Consider the following 16,356-nt stretch of genomic DNA (forward strand, 5'->3'; position numbering starts at 1 on the left):
GATGACCTGAATTTTATTTATAATGATTCCCTTTTTTTTCCCCTGATGAAATAATAATTATTTGCAGCCTTGAGGTTTCCTGCTATAATTAATCAAGTGAAATTGCCTGGAAATGTTAACTAATGATCAACCACTCATTTTACAGTTTTATGCAAGCAAGGGAATTGAGAACAGACATCATCTGGTTTTGAGGACTTTTGTGATGATATGGATTCATATCCATTTTGGCACTGGTAAAGACTGAGATGAAAAGTACATGAAAGTAGTGCTGGATAAGAGAGAAAAGGGAACCAAGAGGAAAACATGTAGTAGCAGATAAAAGTAAATGCATTAAATGAGGGAGAGCCAAAGAAGTAATGAGACCAGTGAGATGGCAAGATGGAGAGGAAAAACACAATTAGGACCCGGCTGAGAGAGAGTAGCAGGAGATGCCGAGGTAAATAGATATGAAATGGCTTGGAGCACATCACAGCTTCGTGACAGAGGGCTGAAAGAGAGAGCAGGACACAGCTAAAGATTGTGAGCGACAGAGGTAGGAAAGATGAAGAGGTGTGAAAGCGAAACGGGAGAGAGAAGGAACACGGTGAAAGACGAGGGGTGGAAATTGGCAGCAGGACGCGGCATGCATATGTCCCCAGGAGTGGAGACGAGCTTTTATACTCCAGTCCAACAGCATTAGGCAGCGTGTCTTTCAGCGGACGCTGGCGTGACACTAAACCAGACACCGCAGGAAACATTCATTCTAATCATATCCCTCTTCAGCCAGGACTCACAACTGGCAGCACCAACCCCCCCCCCCCCCAAAAGAAAATACAAGGGCATGAGTGCTCACACACATTTACAATTAATTGAGAATGTGTCACTGATAGGCAGGCACACTGTGATAGACGCTCAGTAGAAATATTACTTATTTACTCTTCTCCTCGCCACACACAGACACAACAACACACACCTATTCCTAGGACTTGTCCTTGACTGAAGCCCTCAACCTAAGAGGATGTATCATCACTGAGCTATCATTATCCAAGCTCATGATTTCTTCATAGAGTGCAGACATCAACAAACACCACACAGCTACCACTTTGCTCCAGGTGTACCATTAGCTCCACACTGAACCCTATTATAAAACAGTACAACGCCTAAACGCCCCTAAAGCAAGCCAATCAATAGACTACAGTGAACGCCGCATGTGTAGCACTGTTCAAGCGGAGACTTTTAAGAGTCACTGAGCTTTGTCGCAGAAAGCACTGCGGTGTGGAGGACAGATAAGGCACCGCACAGCATTAAGAGGCAAACCAGAGACAGATGCACAGATAACTGGTCAGTTGTAACATATCAGAGGCAGAGGTGCAGGGACCAGGAGTAGCATTTTGGCCAGAAATTAGTCGGGCAAACTTTCTGATGGTCTGCGACATGATCATCCTTAACAGAAAACGAATTTCTAAATCATAGTCTGTCTATCTGGGTTACATTTCCTGGCAGTTTTAGATTACCCCTACTGTTTAAAATATAGCCTGGTGCAAAAAAAGCACATACTGGGGCAAAAATTACCCTCAAGTTGATTTAAAATTTATAGGGAGGCAGCACAAAATGCAGCCTTAAAATACCCAGCATTTCACAGAATCCTCCTCGGGGTATGTTGGGTATATTTTTGCCTGAGCTTTCCATTTCACCATTTTAATATCCAATTCTACTGCTTGCACCTGGAATCTGTTCAAGTTTTTTGTCTACATGCAAAAATATCAAACTCGGGCTTGATGTTAAAATAAGTCTTGTCTGGGCTGCAGTGTCATCTGGTTCACGGATAATCACCCTGAGGCTCAATCTGTCTCCAGCTTGATGGATGGACGATGATGATGTTGAAGATGATGGTGTTTGTTTTTCTGGACTAAAGCAGAATGCAGTGATGATGCATGCAAGCCCTCGCTGTCTGTTTGTGTGATAAGTGTGGTGCGTCACCGTGGCAACCACCAGGTACCACCGACAGCAAGGTTAGACAGAGTGAAAGGTCAGGGCTTACCCCACACTTGCTGAGCGCGATGTACCACCATCTCTCCCTCACAGAGCGGAAACTGCGGCCACCCACGCAGCTCAAAACCTCCTCATTCCCTTCTTCCTCCACCTAAGAGAGAGAGAGAGAGAGAAAAAAAAAGTATGGAGGGTGCAGGACGCAGCACATTCTAGCTCAGAGACGCGCTGAACTGTCCCAGTAGAGTGGGAGCCTGAGATATCAAGATACAAGCATATTTCACACCCTAATATAGCCTGAAATGTGGCAACAAGATTCACTAACCACCACAACAACATAGTCACACTGGCGATCACACTTTCTAATGTGATAAAAAAACAAGTCGAATAGCTTATTGAAAAAGAGACAAAATGATTTATTTTTAAAGAAAGTGTTAGAAGTAAGGAAGACCTTTTGAAATCCTCCTGACTGACTGAGATGCATCATTAACAGTGGTAAAGTGTAAATCTGTAATATGCTATGAAAACACATTACAGGCCATTAGCTCCCACTCCCTCTTTGTCGTGTCTCTGTTTATTGTTTCCCTCTTTTACATATTTCTGTGCCTTTTGGGGAAAATATGTTCATCTGTCTGGTGATAAGTAGGAATAATGTGATACACACACAGCTCAGCACGCAGAGGTCAGATTAAATTACAGAACAGCGTACTTGAATTGGATTCACTAAGATTTTGTTTATTTGTCCACTTAGACACAATATGCTGCTAAGAGATTGTGTGTGTATGTGTATGTGTGTGCACAGTATGTGTATCTGTGTGTGCGTGCTCTCACCACGCAGCCAGACCAGGTGTAGCGGGTGGTGAGGTTGATGACCTGGTTGTTTTCGGGCCTCAGCACCGCTTCCTTCTGGTAGCAGTTCTGTCATGAGCAGACGCAGAATAAATACAATGATATATATATATTTTTTTTTATCTGCTCCATGCTGGATTTGTGCTTGTGTGACTGAGTACTAGTGCAAAAACACTGACTGAGACAGATGCGCTGGAAATATCTCAACATGATGTCATAATTGTCTCACATCATGAAGATGTTAACGCTCTTCTCACATCAGATGCAGTGTGTTAATAAAGTAACACTGGGCTTGTTAGTGCAGCTTTAAAAGGGGTGAACGGAGCGTAATAATGTCCGTCTACAATAAATAGTTACATTATACATAATTCATTGGCTGTAACAGCAATGTAATGTTGATTTTATAGGCTATACCATATTGTATCTCATGGTACTAGCTGACTGAGCCATTTCATCCATACCAGTTCTATAGCAGACACAGGCCGGTTTATGTGCATTCACTCTGCAGCCACAGATGTCAGGCTTAATATTATGGAATCAGCCAGATGTTAAATGCACATTGTAAGGGAGAAGTTTAACAAATGTAGGAGTTACTTTAAAAGCACAGTACAGCCTGTTAAGTGTGTGGAAAGAGACATGTTTTTTTATTGTTTTGGCTTTGCTCTCCAGCAGAAAGGATTTTTAATAACATAGCAACTACAAGAACGAAGTGCTGACTTTCAGCTTCAAGGGTATTTGAGATTGTTCACAATAATACTGGGTGAACAGTGTGGGAAAATTAGCACTTTTATAGAGCTGTTCCACAGCTTTTGCTCGGTTAAACAGGACAGTACGGGGTTGTAATTCACTCAAAATTGGTGTGTATTATCGAATTAAGCTAAAATAAACACTTTATATCACTGCTTTATTTCAAATCAAATACACCGGTCTAATGGGCTAAAAAATAAAAATGTAAATACAAACACCAACTGTAAAGAATTTTACTAAAACCAGTATTTGAAGCTTATCATCGCTTTCAGGAAATAGATATTCAGCAACTAAATGTCATTTTGTGCAGTGATGCCTCAGTTCAGGCTGAACTCTGTGTCCAACTTCGTCCTTGTAAGTATGAAGTACGATTTTTGATCATCGAATGTGTCATAAATAATAAACAACTGCCCGTGAATGAAGTGCTAGTTTCCAAAATGTCAGCTTTCTATGAACTGACAGTTTGGTTCTATTCTGGGCACAATGAGAAGGGTGTGATCCTGCAGCTCAAGCTAGAAAGTGAAAATTAGCAGCAGTGGTGTCACTGCTGCAGTGATTTTTCCATTACAACTGTGACGTTCAAATACGTAAATGGAGCAGATATTTCTCTTTAATAATAGTTTCATTTAGCTTTATCAAAGCTAGACATGGTGCAATGGGTGTGAGTTCCTCACCTTTTCTGGCCTCTTGTACACAGCTGGCCACTGAGAGCTGTCATCAAAATAGAGCAATATGTTCTGACAGCAGCGGGACTGAGAGAAAGAGACGGTGAGAGAAAGAGAAAGAAAAAAAAATTACATTGCAATGTGCATAGATCACAGAGGAGACAGTTTGACTGTTTGAGATTTATTCGACAAAACTGTTAGCAAAGTCTGCAGGCTATAACAGTAAAGCATGGAGTGGGAGACCAAACAGATGCAGAAAGAAAGAAAGAATGAAAGAAAAACGTAGAAAAAAAAAAGGGAAGGAGGGGATAGAATAAAAGGCAATACAGCAGGAACAGCCGGAGGATGAAGGAGAGAGAAGAGAAATCACAGTGGCATCAATTTATATGAAGCAAGAGGAAGGAAAGAAACAAAGAAAACTAGTTCAGAGGAAGACACTGAAGGTACGGAAACAAAAGGATGAAGAAAGAAGACAAGTACGCAAACAGTGTGGACAAACTGAACTAATGTGTAAAAATGATTAGATTAATTATGATGCAAAGCGGAACGTTATCATCCTACCTTTGGATAACTGAACCGGAAATCCAGCCTCCCAAAGTCGGTGAGAAAGCAGAAGCGCGTGAGGAAAACCCAGTCCTGCAGTCACGATAGAAAAGAGAGACAGAGAAAAATGAACAAATAAAAAATGTGTGCATGGAGCAAAGTAGAAACGAGAATCCAGAGCGGAATTCGAGGCAGATCATTTAAAATAGAACTAAGCAGCTTTGTGTGACAGATGAATTTTGTCTGTCTGATTATGATTATCAGTTTCATCGGCGCCAAAGTAAATCTTTGCGACACCAACCCTTATGATTGTGTTGATGATAAGTTAAGCAATTACATTTATTTCAGTTTATCCTAACCGTGCAAAACTTCATGGTAATCCATCAAATATTTGTCGAGAGACATCAAATAAAAAGCACAAATGTTAGTCAGGCAGTGACACCAGACAAAATGCAGTAGAACTGATTTCAATTTTTAGAACCTTGAATGTCTGCAAAACATTCTGACAATAGATCTATTAGCCATTGAAATATGACACAGGGAAAGTCAGCAACCCACTGCGTGGGTCCTCAATTATTTCCATTATATTCGGATTGAAGTGGTCAGAACAAGTGTCCACCAGAAAAAAAGAAGCTGTGGGAAGCACATGGAAATAAAAGACTTTGAAGGTAAGAAAACAAAAAGAGTTGGTGAGAACATAAACGAGGCTATAAAGAAGAGAAAGCGCAAAGCAAGGCTAATGGACATTATATCAGGAGGAAAGAGTTTCAGAGAAATAAAAGAAGTCGAGAAGTGGTAAAAAAGAAAGAAAGAAAGAAGTGAAAGAAAGAGGTAGTGTCAAGAGGGCAACTTCAAACGAGGGTAAACAGAGAAGGCATTAAGGGCTGCTGAGCACATTAATAAGCAAGAGAGGTAAAGAAGAAAAAACTATCCATTCTTTATATTATTCAGCCATAAGCTTGGCAGCGTGAGACCAGATAATAGTGCTGATTGTGTGCTTCACGGAGCTTACATAAGGCACTGCAGCAGTGTCGGCCTGGTGGATCAGTCATCAGCCGGTCCATATATATATTTTATATACACAGTATATTGTATCCATTGTAGATATAGATGATAGTGCTGAACACAGCACTAACACCGCATCACTTATACACTGTTTACTTCTCCATCTGGATGACTGCCCAGCATGAGCAGGCCTCACAGAGACAGTTAAAAGAAACGAAGGGTTCTGAACCAGAACAAGACATCAGATCACTGAGAAGCAGTAACAGCTGGTGCTGCAAAATTAAGTCAGCACATGACAGAAAGCTCATACATACAAATGACAGAGCAGAGACCGAGGCTGGATTCAAACGTAAAATACTGTAGGTTTGTGGTAAAAGCCACATATTAACTAAAGGGCGGCCCATTATGATTATCAATATCTTAAGTGCTTGGCTGACAAAATGATTGATAGACGAAGGCCGCTACATTTTACAGAAAAAGTGTTTTCATTTCTGGCCCACTAGTAGAATTGAGTATAATTTTTAAGCTTGCTACGCCGTTGGTATTACAAGAAGTTTGGTCCTGTGCTATAACATTTGTGGTATGACTTGTTAAATAAAAACGTAAGGGGACTCTCAAAAGGTTAATATTTGGAGAAAATGTGAGAGAGAATGCCTCCAGTATACATTTGCTGCTTCAGTGGATATTGTCTGATGGTGAACTGAATATATTTTGTCAAGCGAAATAAGAAACAGGAATGTCAACATGTCTGAAAAATTGACGTTTTTGACAATTTTCTGCCATTTTTACTTAAAACTATTAAGGAAATAACAATAGTTGCAGCCCACTTTGAATCAAATAATGAAACATTGCATGTAGCAGCTACAGTGTACGCAGTTATTGAATAAATTGGTTAGAGCTGAGAAGGCTTCTGACTTTGATTGGAAATAATTAAGAACCTTTCTCCTTCCTAATTATATTTTAATCACTTATGTACAAGATAAAGTATTACCAACATAAAAAAATATTAAGGAAATAAAGAACAGGGTGCAATTGAAGTGATAAAGCCTTAACGTTACATGGCATGTTTCCATGAAGAAGATTCCTCACAGGTGCTAATTCCAAAACACAACGTATTTGTCACAGACCCCAGTTGTTCAGGTGAAGTGGTCACTTTCTGCTTTTTTTGTTCCATTTTTCTGACAGCAGATGGGTTTTAAATGGGGCAGAAAATAATGGGACAAGAAAACCAGCCACAGTGAGTTGCACATGAGTGGAGACCTCCAACCCTTCAGCAAGGTAACCGACTCAATTATTATTGACTGACTTCCTCATTTAAACAACATGAGCTTGGTTTGCTGGCTGCGCTGTAAGTAGATGCATCAGTCTGTCTGGAGTCGTGTTTCTGACGAAGCAGCCGTGGTACTAAACCACAAATCAAACTGACCTGAAATCTGAAGGAATAAAACTTTAATGTGGTCCAAGAAATCATTAAAGGACTTACATATATTATAAATCCAATTTGTTCAGACTTCCTGATCACGAGTTAATAAATGGATGAATTCTTTCATCGATTTTTCCACTTTATACTTCGAAGACGTACGTGATTAAAGTAAAGAAGACCAAGAATTCAGAGGCAAATCTGGCACAGTTTGAAACTTTCAATATTTGACGCCTCATGGACAATTCAATCAGAAGTCAGAAGGTACTGAGCTACAATATGCAGCCTTGATTTTAATTATTCATGTGGATCTGATAATTGAACAGGTACATGCATTAAAATCTCATTCCATAGAACAGGGATATAAGTTCACAGCAGAATCACTGCACTGCAAAGCAGCTTTGAAGACAAGGAAAACAGTTAAGACTAAAACAAGGCAGATAATGGAATCCCAGAGGTCGAAGTCTCCCATACCCAAGTTCTACTTCTGGTGATGTTTCAGTAAAATCAATTGTACTCTTCAAATGTTAAAAAAAAAAGCACCACAAAACCAAAATTTCATAGTGTTTCGACTTTCCATCTGCACATTTCAGCCTCTTCAAGGACCAGAACACAGCTTTCCTCTTCCTTGTTAAAACAGGCCCTAAGGTTGGTTGCCATCAACTCTCGAAGCTTCCAACCAACCAACCAACCAACCAAACTCCTCATGCACCATTATACTGTAATTACCTCTGCCCTGCCTTCTCCCTACATAAACAAGCCCAGTAATTTCTGTGCTGAGAAATAAAGTGCAACCAGAGCAGCGTAGCGTGGCCAGCACTCCTGCCGTCATATATCACAGCAAACAAAACCGCAGCCATATTTCAGCTGCTGCCAGCCAGCTTCAGCCCCTGGAGCCCCCTGGGTTATAATTCATGGCAAACTCCAAAAGTCACTGAAGCCAGAGACTCACGCCCACCGTTGTGCGTCGTCCCGGGCAACGCTTAAGGCTGTAACCGTGACAACCAGGGCAGCAGAGGGAAGCACTGACCCAGAGATGAATCCCTGGAGAGAGCGCAGAGAGTGGTGGTCTGGTTGGGATGGTGATGGGATGGGAGGGGGTTGGGTATCATTTAACTCACCACGGGCTAGGACTGTGAAAGACCTCTTTGTTGAACAAACACACACACCGAATTACCCGCAAGCATCTGTCACTCACCATGGCTGATCTGAAACATGCATATAAACATACTTACACGCACTGAACCAAAACGAACGCCGACCCCTTCACCACCTCCATTAGCGCCATAGCAACTACAGCATACCTTCGTTTGCAGCTGCCACAGAAACATCTAAAGGAATTCATTCACAGCACACAAGCACTTTTATTTCGCCCTACATGTGCACTTGTCCTTCAGAGAACCCAGCTACAGAATACAGCTCCAAACAATCATGTTGAAGGCAGAAAGTAGTGTGACTTTGTAGATGAGCTGATGCTTTCTGCTTCTCACGTGTTCTGCTTCTCACACACTCAAGAAGGAACGTGTTGCCAGCTAACCACCTGTTAACTCATATCTCTGAGTAGAAATCTAAGAAACCACACCACATAGGTAAAAGTATGTGAGCCTCTAGAAACCCGAACATTACATCTGTGGTGAAATGTAGGAAGATTACATTCGCCGTAGGCATTAATATGCGTCAGAAACAGGCTCTATTCTCCTAGAAAAGCTTTCCACAAGATTTTAGGACCTGGTTGCAGGGATTTGTTCCTTTTCTGCTGCAGGAGCATTAGCTGGGTCAGGCGCTGATGTCAGGCGATAAGGCCGTGCTCGAAAGAAGCAATCCACTTCATCCCAAAATGTGTTTGATGGGGTTGAGGGCAAGGTTCTGTGTGGACCAGTGAAGTATTTCCTCAACAAACGCGGAAGGCCATTTCTTTGTGGAGCTGGCTTTGTCGTGCTGGATGCTGTGATGCTGAGAGAGACAATGGACTTCTCCACCAGCTTATCTACCAGTGATTCACTATGGATTATGTAAGAGTTTCCCTTAAAATGGACATATATGAGGCCAGAATAGATGAGACGATCAACCTGTTAATAGTAATATTTCAGAAATTTAACCAAATGTGAGACATGTCACCTAGATACAACAAAATAAAGAAACAGCCTCAATGTGAAATACTGTCCTCAGAACATTTTGCCATATGATGCATACAGTAAATATTTTTTACATTCATCCTAAAAGTAAATAATCCACATCTTGATAGAACAATTCAAATAAACAATCTTTCAGGCCATTGACATTATGGTGAGAACTGTTTGTTTTGTGTAACCTTTTTAAAACACAGTTATAGTTAACTGAATATATTCTGTAATTTTGAGATTTATTATAATATATATGAAAATTCGACCCAGTGCCAACCCTTTTTGGACTTTTTAATAAAGATCAATTAATAATATATTATCCAGGATTAAATAAAGGTGAAAATAATAATTAGCTTCAGGCTGACAGAACTGATCTCATAGTTGTTGTTTTTTTTCAGTTGATTCTGTAAAGCAGCTATATGTTTAGCTTGAAGGCAGGCAGCTGAGTCTAACGATACTCTTATGGCGTCTGATAGCTGTTAGCGCAATTCACCACCCAGGGTCAAGCAATTCCACCAACGTCAACAACTTAACTAAGCAGCTACCGTTTATCCCACCTTAGCTCAGTGTGTGTGCCATTAGACAGCAGAAAAGAGACTCAGCTCTGGAGAACAGCGGCAGCAGTGGATGATGTGTCTACCTTAATCCCCTGTTAGTCTTCTCATTTCCCCAAAGCTACTGCATTGTGATGCAGAGTCACTCCACCGCCTCCCAAAGTGTGTGTGAGGGGGCTGCACGTGCATGTGTGTGTGTGTACCCTTAATCAAGTGCTCTGTCTTGATGCAGGATCTGGTCAATTCAGCAAATCTCAGTTTTATTCTTCCTCTTTTTTTCTTTCTGTCTTCCTCCTTCGGAGTTTCTGTCCTTTCATCTCTGCAGCTTTCTGTCTTTTTTGTCTTTCTCTCCAGATCCCTGTTTGCTTGCTAAGCCTCATTAACAATTAATTACCAATCAGCTAGTCAAGTCACCCTTGGACTGCTGTGCCTCTCAATGATTCATTAGTCAGGGTTACACAATGCTGCATAGCATAAACACATTCACACACACAAACACACTAAGGCTCTATCCCTTTCTGTCATATGGGGCGACTGAGTGAGCACACACATAATTCATGGACATGAAAACACACACACACACGCACATTAAAGCAGGCATATGGACACATGAAAACACTTCCTCACATGCAGCCACCTGCCCAGATACAGCACCTGAGTCTAATCACAGTGTCCTCATTAAAAAGAGATAAAGGAAAACTGATTCAGTTGTGGACTTGGAGGTGTTCTCAGGGTTCCTTCAAAGTCAAACGAAAGGACTTCTCGGTGACTTTTAAAGTCGTGTTTGGTGAAATTCCAAACGTTCAGAACTGGCATGCTTTAGGATGAGACATGACATTAATTAAAATAAGACAACACTTTTACTTCATGGCAAAATCCTTCATTTCAAAACTGCTGCCATATCAACCCCAATAACCATGAGCTGTGAGCTGTTGACTTTAGGATGAAGAAAGGCCACGGTATGCTGATCAATAATGGTGCTAGATTTTTTTAAATTAGAAACAGAACTTTGAAGGACAGACAAAAGTTTAAAGACGTCTCTTGTTTAATCCACATTTTTCATTAACTGTGACAACCGAAGATCAAAGACATTTGAACCTATCTTTAGCCAAAGATTTTGCTGTAATAGCCCTTCAGTAATGATTCTCCAGAACCCTCCTCCAATGCCCAGGAGAAGGAGCAGAACCAGTGGTGGAAGATTAATTCATTTTAATATCATTTTTGAAAGAGCACTTTTTAAACAGGTACAAAATTTGACTCTAAGTTATCAGAGCTGTAGCAGCTTTATATTTAAGCCCGTGAATGTTGATTTCATTAGCTATGATGACAACTCTTGCAGTTAAATTTACTTTGTAATATCCATTCTGTGAGTAGAGAATGGTTGTTTCTGCATGCTGGTGTCATTTCCACTAAATGGGGTCTGATACAGTCTGAGGCTTCCTTTAGATCACTGTCCAAGTTTAATTAGAAACCTTTTTTCCCCAGACTGGTTTGAAAATAGGATATACTATTTCATTCATGTCTATACAAGATACACCTCTCAGCTTGTTCCAAAATGTAACGTTAATATGTATACTTCTATTCATTTTATAGTGACTTTATGTCTGACACCTGTGACAGCAAGTATGGTCTGTCAAACTATAACTGAGCAACAATTCTGCTCAACCTTAGGACAGAGGTCCTTGCTTTAGTAAATGTTCAATCTCAGTCTGCCCCACATTCACACAGATCTATGGACTGAGTGTACACTTACACAAATCAGCCACAACATTAAAACCTCTGACAAGATAGTAAATATCATTGACCATCTGGTTACAGTCCAATGTTCTGCTGGGAAACTTTTGGACCTGCCATTCAAGTGGATGTTACTTAGACATGTACCACCCACCTAGACCAGACCAGGCACCTTCACCCCATAGCAATGACACTCCTTGATGGCAGCAGCCATCCCCAGCAGGATGCAGCCTGACACAGATACACACATAACGCTTTAGGAACAACTCAAAAACATGAAGAACAGCACAAGGTGTTGACCTGGCCTCCAAATTCACTAGATCCCAAACTGGTCAAGTATCTGTGGGATGATCCACAGAGGCCCCTCCCCTCAACCCATAGGACCCAAAGGCCCCCACTAACAACATTCTGTTGTCAGACACCACAGGACACCCTCAGAAGGCCCATGTCAATTCTCTGATGAGTCACAACTGCTTTGGAGGCACAAGGAAGACCTACACAATATTAGACAAGAGGGTCATAATGTTATGCCATATCGGTGTACACTTATACTATAGTATTCCACTACTGTCAGGAATTATAGTCCAATCAAATGAAAAAAAAGCCTCATATAACCACCTCAGCTGGAACAGACTGGATGATAAATTGAGAGGGATGGTGTAAACTTTGATAATCTGTTAAAAAGGGAAAATATTAGTCCCTAGTAACCAGGCAAATGCTTGATCTGATCGGTTAGATTAAATACATTCTTATTGCATGTAAATATTAGGTGACATGACGAATTTCCAGGAGGCCCAGAGACATGAACATAGAAATACAACAAATTATTCCAACAAGTGTTTGAAATGAATGAAAGAAGCAGGATGTTGGCAGCGCCATTGAAAACATGGGTCTACCTCAGCCCATCTTGATTATCTTCTTCAACTGAATGAATTCAACACAATAACTTCTTTGCTCTTCTCTTACTTATCGCTCCACAGCAGACAGAACCACTTTGCCCATGTCCAAAGTTCTGACTGATGTTTTGGGGCAAGTCACTGCATATGTTGGATCATTTCATTCAGCTCCCAGGTAAACACTGCACGATCAGAGTGATTTCCGTCTGGTTGAAGAAACATTGTCTGTGTAAACGTAGCCACTGATACAGGAGACTGAAGCAGAGTGTAGAGTTACTGCCTTGCTCACACGTCGTGTGCGGCTGGCTGTTGAAGATTGTTTTCCCAACTGATTTCAGCAGCGTCCTCCTTCTGCCCTTAAATGTACAGCACCACAAAGGGACATATTATCAGTGCATCTATATGTAATAAACCACCTAGACTAACTGTACATATCAACCCACACAAAGAAAGCTGTTGCCCAGTCTGACACACCAACGCATTCAGATGACTAGCGTCTCCCTATATTTCAGCAGCCACGCCACAGTTTTCCTCAATCCAAGGGAGGAAAATTTCTTTCGGGAAATTACAGCTCTGCACAAACTCTGCCTTTACCTCTGCAGACACCGACGCCTCCACAGCATCAATGGACTGAGGCGAGTTGGACGAGTTCATTCTGTGAGTGTGTTTATGTAAATATGAGAGACAGGGGATGTGGAGTGGAGTTAGTGGGTGACCTTGGGGCAGGAATACACAAGTAAGGCAGATGAGTTAAACTACACACACGCATGCACACATGATGTCAATACCTCGAGCGCTGCGTTTCCTGACGTCACTCAAAGTGCTCTGCTTGCTTAGGAAGTCAGACGAAAATTGACCGGCACCGGATCAAGAAAAGTATGATTGAATAAACTGCTTTTGTTTGCTTACTTTATGATATTTCTTTATTCCAATATAGTGACGCTAAAACAACTACTAGTTTAGTAATTAGTCCACAGATAAGTTTGTTTTAGTGATTGTGACTTTTACGGAATCCTCTCATAGGTTTCACTGCAGTTCACCTTTTGATTAACAGAGAACAAGAATGAAAATGTTGTAGCCTAGAATTCATTTTAAGTGCAGAATTTGCTTGTTTATCCAAAACCTCTTTTGTTTGTGATCTCACACAATGAGACAGTTTGACTATATTCTTATTTACCGCAGAGTCCTAAAGAGTAAATGGCTGTCCTTCAGTCAGGAGCTGGAGAGTCTCTCTCTCTCTCTCTCTCTCACACACACCCACACACTTGGAAGTTGCCCAGTGCAACCTATTGGCCACTGAGCAGCTCCACTGAAGCAGGTGCAGAATCAGCGCTGCGTTCAAGGGCATCTCAACAGTCATGATGGATGGTTGAGTGCCTCTTGTTCAATTTATCCATTCTGATCCCCATCATCATTCTTGGGATTCAAACTGGTGACTTCAATCTCACGGTCTCCGTCTCATTTTTTAAGATTTACTGCAGTCAATAGTTCAGGGAATGTGAGAACAACATGTCAGCAAGCTGGAGTGATAATTAAAAAGCCGCCTGGTGTCTTAAAAGGGCACTGGATGTTAAAACGATACACGCGCAAGGTGGCATTCTAGGCCTTGGCTTAGTGAGGAGTCCACATGATCATTGTGGATTATTTCTCAGGTGTCTGACATAATTGTGAAAATGCACACCCCTATTAGTTAGTCAGTTAGTCAACAGTTTTACCTTTCATTTATCAAGCATAAATACCAGTGTACTTTTTCAGTCTAACCAAATACTGCTTTAAGTAGTGTCTATGATTGTAAGCCAAACTGTCAGGCAAAACTAAATACACTGAGCTCTGGGAAATTGTTTTGACCTTATGCGCACTCTGTTTAATGTTTGTATGATCTGAGGCACGTTTGTTAAACTTTCATTTAATTTAGCCACGGTTGGAAACTCGTGGCAGAGCTGATTTCACACAGAAGAACTGATATAGTGTCCTAAAGAACAATAATTAAGGCTCATTTGGATGTTTTGTCATAGGGGCTGTTTTGCCCGCAGACTGCCCTTTATATTTAACTCAGTCCAAAATGGAAGCGTAACTGCACTTATCATCTGTGACAAACTTGATCCTGACAAACTCCTGTGGATGCCAGTCAGAGATGGGGAACAGCAGGTGGTCCCCTCCTGAATTCACAAACGGCCCGGAGCTACCTGCTCCAGCTGCACAGGCAACAATTTGACTCGCACATCTTGTCAGCTGCGATGTCGATGCTGATCCGTATGACAACAGACTCCAAACCCCGAGCAGGCTTTGCTGAGCCCAGTATCTGATGGATCACTACAAATGCACCGCTGCGCACCACAAGCCATTTGACGCACACCTGTGACGGGCTCTTCTAATTATAAACAGGAAGGGGAAAAAAAAAGAAGGAAAAAAAAACCCTAAAAGCTAATTTACATTTAAGCATGGCAACGGAATCATGCACATTAAGCTGGATCTGGCTCTGAGATGGGTAATCACAACCGATTGTTTGACTGGTAGCCTTGGACTGGTGGAGTGCCGCTTGCTGTGGCGACAATGATGCCAAAGACCATCATGATCTGGGTAAAATATACGCCACACTTGATACGCACGGAGATGACGTGCAATTGCAAGGCAGGATATGTCTGACTGGGTTTCATACAACGGCAGAAAATAGCCTTTAAAAATATGCAAGGCAACTTGACTGGTGGATTGGTCGTAGCCCTCGGTCTATCCGGGGAACAGTCCACCACAGAAACACCTGCGTGCGGATACGCAGTCAAGTCGGGTCTCTCAGTCCTATCAGTCCGCGGCGGTGTCATTGTCGCAAGGCAACAAATTAAAGAGGTGAACAGAAACAGCGCTCACCTCTTTGGTGTTGACGATACCTCTGACGTATTTCCCGAGGACCGAACCCACGCAGAGGACGCTGGACAGCACGGCCAGGCACAAAAGTCTCTCCCCGACCCTCACCTCCATCTTTCTCTCTCCCCCGCTGTCGCTCGTCTGCTCTCCGAGCTCCCCGAAGCCTGTCTCTGCGCGGGAGCGCGCGCCAAGGAGCAGCGCGGGAGATGGTGAGAGAGGTGCCGTGCTCGTTCGCGCCGGTCCCCTCAATGCATGTGGCCCCCACCAGCAGTTCAAGCTGGATGGCGGATGATGTTGTGTCTGTGTGTGTGTGTGTGTGTGTGTGTGTGGTTGTTTGGGAGGGGGCGGTGGGCACCGAGCGCGCGCTCACCGGTTCCGCTCGTGCTTTGTCAATGCGACACGTCCGCACATTAAAAATGCCATCGGTGATTGCAATCATGTTTTCATCGGAGGTCACACACCTCTAACGAAGTAGCCCTGAGACAGATGAGGCCTGACCTCCTGCCTGCTCCAAATGATTATATCAGCAGGACGTGGGCTGCATCAACAGGAACCGGACACCATGGTCTGGATTAGTGCTTTCTTAAAAGTTGTGGGGTTTCTATGAATGTCCACTGTCTAATTATATAAAGGCCTATATTCTGTCATTTGATATCAATGATGGAGGTCAAAATGGAGCTAATTTAGGCAGTTCAATCTGTCCAAATCCAATGCATTCATTCATTCATCTTCTGTAACTACTTGTCCTGTGAAGGGTCGCAGGGGGGCTGGAGCCTATCCCAGCTGTCATCAGGCGAGAGGCGGTGTACACCCTGGACAGGCATGTTCCATGACAGTTTGATAATGAATATAAATAAAGCTGTTAGTGACAGCAGTAGTTCTACTGGAGTTAGCCGCTATAATGAATGAATACAAGAGATATCTTTGGCAGGTTGGAGAATGATGAAGACAGGAGATTTAAAGACTTAATCATGATCTGCAAAATAGTTT

General features: G+C 42.1%; 1 protein-coding gene across 1 annotated transcript in view; it reads right to left on the minus strand.

Annotated features, from left to right (window-relative positions):
• The window catches only part of tmem145 (transmembrane protein 145), a 34,076-nt gene extending 18,570 nt beyond the window's left edge, over window positions 1-15,506 (minus strand). The window contains exons 1-5 of the mRNA XM_084557063.1: window positions 15,370-15,506; window positions 4,791-4,865; window positions 4,239-4,316; window positions 2,800-2,886; window positions 2,021-2,122 (exon numbers count right to left, since the gene is read on the minus strand). Coding sequence (XP_084413189.1) covers window positions 2,021-2,122; window positions 2,800-2,886; window positions 4,239-4,316; window positions 4,791-4,865; window positions 15,370-15,480 — 453 coding nt within the window. The 5' untranslated portion in view covers window positions 15,481-15,506. The remainder of the gene's footprint in view (window positions 1-2,020; window positions 2,123-2,799; window positions 2,887-4,238; window positions 4,317-4,790; window positions 4,866-15,369) is intronic.
• Between the last annotated feature and the right edge of the window lie 850 nt (window positions 15,507-16,356).

Source organism: Chelon labrosus, assembly GCF_963514085.1.
Source record: "Chelon labrosus genome assembly, chromosome: 12".
In the NCBI taxonomy this organism is placed as follows: Eukaryota; Metazoa; Chordata; class Actinopteri; order Mugiliformes; family Mugilidae; genus Chelon; species Chelon labrosus.